Source organism: Solanum verrucosum, unplaced genomic scaffold, assembly GCF_900185275.1.
Source record: "Solanum verrucosum unplaced genomic scaffold, falcon-dt-bn FXZP01000180.1, whole genome shotgun sequence".
Classification (NCBI taxonomy): domain Eukaryota; kingdom Viridiplantae; phylum Streptophyta; class Magnoliopsida; order Solanales; family Solanaceae; genus Solanum; species Solanum verrucosum.
Genome location: NW_026020402.1, coordinates 356,298 through 366,882, shown reverse-complemented (window position 1 = coordinate 366,882; position 10,585 = coordinate 356,298). Strand labels below are relative to the sequence as shown.

The following is a 10,585-nucleotide window of genomic DNA, read 5'->3' as shown; positions in this document are numbered from 1 at the left end:
GTTGAGCTTATTGAAAAGTCATCAGAGTCATGACTGAAGCATTGAGCTCGCCAAAACACCTACAAAACAAATCCAACCAATAAAATCACTAAGGGATAAGGTAAAGGGATCTAATTCGATGTTTGTCAGTGAATGATTTGGGGTTTTTAGTGGCTGTTTTGTGATGGTTAAGGTGGATGTTTGGTGGCTAATGGTTTGTCAGAAAATTAGAGGAAATTGTATTGTGAAGGTGGTTTTGTGGTGATGGTGAGTTGGTTGTTCTTCGTCAGAGAAGACAAAGTGAATTGTGATATAAATTCAAAGGAATGATTTTTCTGATGAGATTAGAGATAAAGTGGGTGAGATTTAGTGATGAAGAAGATATAATTATTAGAGAATTTTAATACTGTCTCCGTTTCAATAAGAATGACCTCATTTCCTTTTTAGTTTGTTTAAAAAAGAATGACCTCTTTACTTTTTTTGGTAACATTTTACTTTCAGCTTTCCATGTGGCATGTTTAAGACCACAAGATTAAAGGGTAATTGTGTACATTTGACATAACTTTAATTTAGGACCACAAGATTCAAAAGTCTTCTTTATTTTCTTAAACTCCGTGCCAAGTCAAACCAGGTCTCTTTTTTTGAAACAGAGGGAGTTATTGATTAGGGATTAATTAGTGTAAAATAGAGTTAACAAAAGAAAAAGTATATTAATAAAGAAAACAAAACAAAAAGAATATAAGAAATCACAAATCCAATGTGGCTCTGACATAGTGTTGATGTGGTGACGAGTGTAATACACCATATACTGTGAGAGTGGTGTTACATGTCTTAGGGTGATATTAAATTCACTTTAAAATAGTAAATGTATGTAATAGGTCGTCATAATAGCTTAAGCGTGTAACTGACATTTCGAAACAAGTTCAGAAAAAAAAATTATACCTTTTTCCTAATATAATATAATACAAAACAATATGATACAATATGAAAAAAAATACATAATAGTCATCCAAACATATAGTTGAACACTTAAACTTGTAATAAGAAGATTCTATTCGATTTGATTTTTTCAATTTAATTCGAATAAAACATCCGTGCACACTTGTATCAAATAAATGTATTTGTACGGCGAAAGTAAATTTTTTGAACGGTCACCCATGTTTGAAAAATTGCCCCTAATATGGTTTTTATTTTTTTAGAATTACAATATCATCCAATTATCCCTACTTTAATCAAAATATATTTGACATAATAAAAACATTTTTCTATCATAATTAGATGTCATGTCCCATTAAACCTTTTTTTTAAAAAATAATACATTTATTAACCCTTTAACCCAATCAAAATTTCTATCCGATAAAAAATAATACAAAGAGATCTGTTTATTTTCCTATGCTACTCTAAATTTAATAATTCATTTATTAACTAGTAAAATCTTATCAACTTATTATTGACTGTCTGACATGGAAGAAAGAGAGCACTCCCCAAGTTAGGAATGAGCGTGAAATGATAAAATGTGCAAACTAATCTATCAAAAGGAGGAAGTAAGGGAGTGAGATTTTAGGTTTCATTAAGGTAGACGAAAGACCTAGGGCCCATTTGGCTTAGCCTTAAAAAGTAATTTTTAAAAAGTCAAATTTCGATAATTTCTAAGTTAAAAAATGAATAACAGGGAATACCTACTTTTAACTTTTTTTTTAAGTCATTTTAAAAATATCCAAACACTTTTGAGGGCTGAAAACTACTTAAAGCTGAGAAAACGCCCTCTAAGTCAATCTCAAACAAAATAAAATAAAATTGATGCCTTATTATTAGGATTTTTATTAAGGACAAATCTATGATTGAAAGAGTCGCAATTGATGGATAGCATCTTCAAAGGATTGATGGTTGCTTCAGGAAAGACTTGAAGGACCTTTTCAAAAGGATAAAGTCATCGTATTTTGGAGTACTGATCAATTCTTTTTTAGGATAGTATTCTATTGAATGGAGACCTTCTTACTTGGTATGATAGGGGTAGACAAATATAGTACGTTTGGATTGATGGATGGTGTATTATCCTTCTCTCATTTATCAGCATAATCAATGAATACAACTTGTTAAAGAAAAATTACGAAAAATATCTTAGAACTAGCTGTCTCAATCATTCACAACTCCAAGATTAATATGTTTTTTTTATACTGAAATTGTAACTATATATTAAATTCTTATTCCCAACCCTACACTCGGCGTCGAAAGAGACTTAAGATTCTGTAAGTAGTTCAGTGAGTTCTTTCTAAGAAGGACTTGGAAGAAGTCCTATCACTTCACTTTATTCTAGAAATTTGATCTCACCAGATTGGCGAAGGAGAAAGATGAGATGGGTGGTCCGAAAATAACGAGAGAAGGCTCGTATGCCTCCTCTCACTCTTCTCTAGGACTAAATGTTCACCCCAGATGCAAAACTCTTTATTCCCTTTTTAATGAGTAGATAGAGTCATGATAAATAAATTTTTTTCACTCTCTTTTTCGATGTCTGCCGAAGACCTATGTTAATGTTTTGAAAAAGAAACATTCGCATTTTGTGACAAATAAACCCATTATACAGACTATTGTATATTTTTACCCGTATCAACACGAAGAAAAAAAGATGAGGCATATCAAAAATTAAGATAATGAAAACAAGTTCGAGTCCTTACGAAGAAGGGACCATCTCAAGGAACTAATCTAGTTATTCCCTCAATAGAGCAAAATTAAATTTTTGTATGAAGAGAAGTTGACATATAAGCAAATACTCATGAATATTAATGTAGTATAAAAATTTGCTATAAAATTGATTTTTTTTCTATATTTAATTATTCATCTACATCAATAAATGTTGTCTCTGCAAGAAATATAAAATATTTGGATGAGTTAAGAAATGAATTATTAAATTTTTCATATAAAAATAAGCAGATCTCATTGTATTATTTTTTTACCCAATATAAAATTTGATTGGGTTAAAGGGTTAATAAATGTATTATTAAAAAAAGACATAGTATCCAAATAGAAGAGAAATAGATTTTTATTATATCAAGTATATATATATATATATATTTGAATAAAATAAAGATAGTAGAGTAATATTATAGTCCTAATAGAAATAAAAATGATATTAAGAGATAATTTACCAACATCGCTGTACCTGACGTGGCTTCACATTATTTGTTTATTCTGAGCTGTCACGAAACCTAGCGGTAACCAAATCACTACCCTTTTTTTTTCCAGGTATATAAGGCGTGATAAAGACATTAAAAACCCTTTTCAGTGTAAACTTTCTGCTTAAGCCTTTCTTCTATCTGCTAAATTTTCTATAAACACATTCGTTAACTTTACAAATTCATCGCCGGCAGTGACCGGAAGTTGCAGGGCGCCGGCGTTGTAAGTGGAAGGACGTGTAAACAAGCGTTTGAAGATGAAGATTTTTGTGAAGACTTTGAAAGGCACTCACTTCGAGATCGAAGTGAAACCCGAAGACACAGTAACTATCGATCTCTATATATCTTTTTGTATTGTATGATATACATGCTTTCATGTGTTTATGTTTGTGAATTGTGTTCAATTATCAAATTGAGTTGTTGTAAGCGGCGATTGAGCTCTGATTAGGGTTTTCTAGCGGCTGATGTAGATTCAGGGTTTTAAGTCATCGACTACTAAAAAAAAGTCACTGACTGTTCCTCTGGAGTAGTGAATGTAGAGTTGTAACAACAAAAAAAACTTTATATATAGTTCTAGTCAAAGTCAGTGGCGACTTTGTTTGTGAATTTTAGGGTTCTAATGGTACATGGTTTGGGAGGGGTTGTTTCAAGTATTATTGATTTGTTTTGATTCGTGAATTGATGGTATTTAATGCTGCTGAGTGATTTTATGTGAATTCTTCGAGTCGAATTGAATTTGGATTCAGCTGAATGATTATTTATTACTGAGTAGATTCTGTAGTGTCCTGCTATATATCTAGTACTATGATGAGTTGTCCTAAGCCTTAGTGTGAGGTGACATTTATCCGGTGGACTTAGTTGAGGCTGCGATTATCAAAATAAGTTAATAAATTAGTTTCTACGTAAGTTAAACTGGTGGAAGCTTTATTGCAAGTCCCTAACTTTTTAAGGAAACAATTTCTTAGTTACCTTTATCTCAAAAAAACTTTTTAAGGAAACAATTTCTTGGTTTTTCTTGGGAAGAGTTTGGAGTTACTTCTAGTTTTCAATTGAGTTTGGACTTGGGGGTGATTTTAGTTTTTTTTTTTTTTTTAATGTTAGCAGAGCCATTGGATTTGTTAATGGAGTTTCTCGATTTCTGAGGATGTAGTATGGTCCAATTCTTGTACAGTCGAAAGCTAGTTTTAAGGGTTGAATTAGGGCTACTGCCTCTTTCTTAAGCATTTCATAGGACCCACTGCCCTTATAAGACCCTCATGAGTGCAATTCTTTCTTGACCCGGATGTTCTTGAAGCTACAACTACTCAAGCCAATTTTTCTAGAGGTAGAAGACGAGAATTAAAATAACATTGTATGAGATTGTCCTGCATACGTCGAATTAGAGGACACACTGCTATGTTTTTTTCTTTTCTGTTGGCTTTTCGTTGATACTGCTTTGTTTTTTTTTCTTTTGGTCTCTTAGTGGTTTTCGTTCCTTTGTTTTGGTGCTAAGAATATTGTGCAGACAGGGTTGAAGAGCTTGTGCAGAATTTACAGCTACTTCACCTTCCTAATTTGCCTTTTTCCTGTTTATTCTTATTCCATAGTTGAAGTCCTCTTTGTGTACATTCACATGTTTACACCCTTTCTTGTTTAAAAATAGAGTAAATATAGCAATAAAAACAAAATCGGAACATCATCGCAAGCGTTGATCTCGTCATTTACTTTTAAACAAAGTCCCAATCTTAATCATGTTTGTAATTTCTTTGTCAGTGCTTTCTCTCTCTCTTTTTCCTCTGTCGCACAAACTGATTTGCTCCTCATAATAAATATTTAGGTTGCTGATGTGAAGAAAAGCATAGAAACAGTTCAAGGTCAAGATGTCTACCCCGCTGCACAACAGATGCTTATCCACCAGGGTAAAGTTCTCAAGGACCCTACAACATTGGACGAAAACAAAGTTGCTGAAAATAGTTTTGTCGTTATAATGCTTTCCAAGGTACCTATTCTTCAATGTAATTTAACTATTTAAGCATGTGCTCTACAAAGGGTTTGTCTATAGTTTGGAAAGAAATAGCTGTTCTTCCCAGATGATTTTAAGGGTACTTCATGCTTCCATGAACTGTGTGAGTATATATTTTCTGTTTCTATTGGCTGATAATGGTTCATCTCCAATTTTTGTCCTCCCATGATCATTGTAGAATAAGGTTTCAACAAGTGGAACCTCAGCTACACAGCCAGCGCCTTCAAATTCGGTGAGAGCTCTACTTGCTGACTTCTTTAATGCACTTTTTGTTTCTAGTGAGACAATTGAGATTGAATTCAACTTCCTTTAAATTAGATGTGTATAACTGTTGTTGTGATCACTACCTTCCTTTAATATTTTTTGTTGTCCTGTTGCAAAGCATGTGATGAATGATGATTGTTTTTGTAGTCTACACCTGTAATTGTATATGTGGAGACGGATGTTTGGTTTATGGGTTTTGTAGCTGAACCATGCGATGAAATAGAGTGATTTTTATGAGTGTTGTGAAATGATTATGTTACCTGTGCTATTCTGGGGCACTTGAAGCCTAATATCTTATGCTGTGAACCATTTGAAGATGATTGTATGAATCTATAATGGTTATTTGGGAGCTGATGACATCTGTCCCGATGTTCTCCTGTTGCTAAAAACCTGTGATGAGTGTTGATTGTTTTTGTAACCTACACTTGTACTTGTTTATTTGGAGACACATGTTTGGTTTATGAGTTTTAGTTGAGCTATGCGCTGAGAGAGTGATTTTGCTGAGGCTTGTGTAATGATTATATTACTTGTGCTGTTCTGGGGTACTTGAAGTCTAACATCTTGTGCTTTGAACCATCTAAAGATGGTTTTATGAATTTGTAATGGTTAGCTGATGGTATCTGTTTGACTAGGCCCAACCTGCAACATCCACAGGTCAACCTACACAGACAGTAGCACCTCAAGCAACTGCTGCAAGTGTGGCACCGTGAGTTTCTGTTCCCCATAACTTTTTGCTGTTGGTTGGAAGATGCTTAGAATCAATTTTTTTGTTTGTGGTTTAGTTAGCTTAAGCTTATTTGGTTTTTTAGTGCACAATCTGCTCCTGCTCCTGCTCCAGCTCCAGCTCCAGCACCAGCACCAGCTCCAGCTGCTGCTAAGTGAGTACATCATAACATCTTGGACTAGAAAATTACTTTTTGGTCATGCTATGTGATTAGTTTGGTCATGCTTTATATTACTTTCTTTGTCAAACAGTCCCTTGACAGACGTGTATGGCCAAGCGGCATCAAACCTTGTTGCTGGAAGTACCTTAGAAACTACGGTTCAACAGATTCTTGATATGGGTGGTGGAAGTTGGGAACGGGATACGGTTGTGCGTGCTCTACGGGCTGCATATAACAATCCAGAGAGAGCTATTGAATACCTTTACTCTGTGAGTTCACAATTGATTAAGTTCTTTACTTTGTGCATCGAACACATAGCATTCCTGAAGCTTCATATTCTCTTGAAGTTACTTTGCCCAGAAAATATAAGTAGTTCAGAAAGTAGGAAAATGCTCACATTCTGTTGTCAGTTAGTGCTTGTGTTGTGATAGCTTCTAGTATTTTCTTTTGTCTTCTAATATCACATCTTTTAATTGACTTTAAAGTACACCTATTATCATTCAGGGTATTCCTGAGCAAGCAGAAATCCCACCTGCTGCTCCTGCCAGCGGACAGGCTGTAAATCCTCCAGTTCAGGCTTCACAGCCAGCAGTTCCGTCCGGTGGGCCAAATGCTAATCCTTTGGATCTCTTTCCTCAGGTGGTGAAATCCACCAGAAAATTTAAGTTTGTGCTCACATTTTATTCAAACTGCTAAAAATTATCTCAAATTTACCATCAGGGCCTTCCAAATGTGGGTTCAAATGTTGGAGCTGGAAATTTGGATTTCTTAAGCAATAGTCCACAGGTGCACATCCTACCTTTGTAAAATTGGTAATTAATTTGTCAGTATAATTTTTTAACCTTTTTTCCCCACAACAGTTTCAAGCCCTCCGAGCAATGGTGCAAGCAAACCCACAAATATTGCAGGTATCTCACACACAGACTGACACACATGGCTTTTAATTTTGTTTGCTCAAAGCTTTTACAAATGGTTTCTGGAACCTGGAACAGTGACGTTTTTTTCACTCTGCAGCCAATGCTCCAGGAGTTGGGTAAGCAAAATCCTCAATTGATGCGGCTGATTCAAGAGCATCAAGCTGACTTCTTGCGCCTCATCAATGAACCCGTTGAGGGGGAAGGGTGAGAACTACTTGTTTTGAATTAGGGAGCTGGATGCATATGAGGCACAGCAACTTACGCTTCTAGTCATCCAAAATCCTTTTTTTGACATCTTCGTATCTGTATGTGAGGTTGACTTTGTCATAATATGGTACTATCAGGAACGTGCCTGGGCAGCCGGCAGGGACTATACCACAAGCTGTGACTGTCACACCTGAAGAGCGCGAGGCTATTGAGCGAGTAAGTTCTTCATTTATCTTTTAGCTTGTGCCACATGGTTACAGGTTCAGTTAGATCTAGTTCATTTCATGACAATTTCCTGTAAGACTGGAATGTTATTGGGGAACCTCAGAGTGATTGCTGGTGCCTTTTCATGTTGTTGGAATTATTACCTTTCTTTTATCTAACACAAAGCCATAACATCTATGAATTGAGTTTCCAATGATCATTAAATCATTACAAGGAAGGACAAGCCTATGCCTTGTTCCTGTTTCGTTTTACACGACACTGGTAGGATTTGCAAATTATTACTTGATAGTTGAAGTGCTGAGGGTGCAGCACCGAACCAGTTTTTTAAAGCTTAAACTCAATTTTCTTGCATGCAACATTAGATAGTCTGCCTGCACCTTTTATGTCCATGATTTTTCATGTGCCGATGTGTAAAAATACCAGAGCTCCATATTTGATTTTAAAAAAAAAACAGATCCTTCATATTTAGGAATGTCATATTTAACAGCTATATCTTTGTGTTTAGGCTTCAAAGGTGCGTACACTGTACTGACAAGAGTGATCACCAGTATTATGCTACCGTTATATTTCTAAATGCTGTGTTCAGTAACCACCTAATGTAATATTCCACAACAATGCATTTACGGATTCTTAATGCAAAGAGCACTAATGAATCCATGAGATTTCACCACTTTCTCTACATTCTGCCTTTCTCTATAAACACAGCTATCACAAACTGTTAAACTTGATTCTGCTTCTTTTTTTTTACCTTTTTTCAGTACACCTAATATTCCTATCTTTCCATATTGTCTGCCAAATGCAAGGTGTAGTTTGCCATATTATTCTTGTCTCCTTTTCATTTACAAGTTCCTGCCTTAAATCCCCATGGCCATGTGAATGAGTTATTGAGTTGGCACTCCATTTAATCTTGTACCATACTGATACGGAATTACTCTTTTCACAGTCTCCTCTTCCTCATATCAAGAGCCAAATGGTAAATCTGTGTGGAAAACATTAGGTTACACTTGTCAGCATGTGTTGTTTTGTTTATTAAAGTATGGTGGAGGTTGGGCCAAATTTGTGTGCACCTCAATTATTCAACCGGGTGCCTATGCTACCTTCTACCACCGTAACTATTGGGTTATTCTGCTCACCAAGACTTGGGCAAATGTGAAGAAATCATTTTTTGTCTCTGCCGGGATTTGAACCTTCGTCTCCCATGATTTTCATCCCACATCACAAACTACCAGGCCTCACCTTTGGGTGCCTAAAACCATTCTACACAATTTTCCACCCCTGCCCGACACTGAGGGGATGTTGCTACTTTCTCATTACCACGTTTTTATGAAAAATTCTTGCTTGTGTTCTTTTTACACAAGTTCATAAAAAAGATTGATCGAGGTAATCTCCAGAGAATCCTCTCAAACTGGTAAAGCAAGAATGGCTTCTCTAACTTGATAGAGCATTACTTTTTATTTTTTTGGATGGAGCATTACTTGTTAGTTTCATGCTGCATTGCATGTGATTTTACCTGGAAGGACTATTGGGTTTGTGTTATCATTTGTTTTCAGCAAAATCAGCTGATTTATTATATCCACAAAATTTATACATTAGTAAAAGTTGCACATGTCTTTTGATCTTCCACTACCTACCTATCCCTTTGGTATCTAGAAAGCTAAAAAGAAGCAAACTATTATGGATGTCACTCTTGTCTTTCCAAATTTTACGTCTTCAGTTGTGATATATAATTCACTGAGCTTTAGCAGATATGAAATATTATTCTGATGTGATATTGCTGTCCATTTCTGCTTTGTTGGTGTTGATCTTTACAGCTTGAAGCTATGGGTTTCGATCGAGCTTTGGTGTTGCAAGTATTTTTTGCATGCAACAAAAATGAGGAGATGGCTGCAAACTATCTGTTAGATCACATGCATGAGTTTGATGAATGACATGGATGAAAGAGAGTGCATTTCAACCTCTTAGAATTTTCGTTATACTTTGTTTTTGTTTTTTCTATCTTCTAAATCCGGGTGACATACTTTCTATCTTGCCATGTGGAGTAATTCAACGCCCTAATTCACAGTCTTGGATCTAAACTCTTTCTTTAATGGATATGTTATATAAGTTGAGGACCCGCAAGCTTTCATCTTGTTCAAGTGCCATTAAGTTGTAACTATTTGGGCTTTGGCAAGAATAACGTATTCTATCATGCAAAGCCTGTGATGTGCATTGATTTCAATATGGTTGCCATTCTTATTGTTTGTTGTGTGTTTGTGTTCTATCTGCAAGGTTGTTTCTTTTCTTTTGTGAACTTAACGATGCTTGACAGCTACTGCTGATGGCATCTGCTTGGTTGTTTTTGTTTATATCCGTTCAGTTTGTTATGTTATAATTTATTTTCTTGATTTGTTCTAAATTCTAATAGAGTCGACCTAGCTGTTTGAGTCAAAGATTTCTAAGAAATGCTGCCTCCCCTGGCATCAGTAGGCCTTTGTTCTGCCTCTTCCTTCTCTTTTCTTTCCTCTTTTTTTGATCTGTTCTAACAGAGTAGACTCGACATAGGTGTTTGACTCAAAGGGGGATTTGTTCTGCTCTCTCCTCTTGAGGTGAAATAGAATAACCCGATTGAAGCGTAATGATCATACGTGTATCCCATAAATGGTCTTTTGTGCATCCATAGCTTGGGAAAGTCTTTGGACTTTCTTCCTCCAAAATGCTTCCTTAGACTATCTCCGACCCATTTTTATTTTATTTTTCATTCTCTATATTTGGAGAGTAAAATAGAGAATGTCTTCTTCAACCTCTCTCCATATTACCCTTTGTACTCCATTCATTTGGAGAACTACTATTCACCTCCCTATTTCACTTTTTGGTTATTTTAATATTATTTTAACAATATCATTAATTAAGTCATTATTATTTGTAATTATTTTCGTATGTAATATAACATCTAAA

The 10,585-nt window shown here is 35.2% G+C and overlaps 1 protein-coding gene across 4 annotated transcripts; it reads left to right on the top strand.

Moving 5' to 3' along the window:
- The first annotated feature begins 3,253 nt into the window (after nt 1-3,253).
- LOC125840076 (ubiquitin receptor RAD23d-like) lies at nt 3,254-9,776 on the top strand. 4 transcript variants are annotated; one of them, XM_049519063.1, is made up of 12 exons: nt 3,254-3,475; nt 4,969-5,130; nt 5,333-5,386; nt 6,051-6,124; nt 6,228-6,296; nt 6,394-6,571; nt 6,807-6,941; nt 7,023-7,088; nt 7,163-7,210; nt 7,317-7,423; nt 7,564-7,642; nt 9,463-9,776. In XM_049519063.1, exons 1-12 carry the CDS (start codon nt 3,410-3,412, stop codon nt 9,577-9,579), a joined length of 1,155 nt encoding a protein of 384 aa, XP_049375020.1. In that variant the 5' UTR covers nt 3,254-3,409; the 3' UTR covers nt 9,580-9,776. The 4 variants fall into 4 exon arrangements, with proteins under 4 accessions (XP_049375020.1, XP_049375021.1, XP_049375022.1 ...); XM_049519064.1 differs by lacking the exon at nt 5,333-5,386; XM_049519065.1 differs by lacking the exon at nt 6,228-6,296.
- The last annotated feature ends 809 nt before the right edge of the window (nt 9,777-10,585 follow it).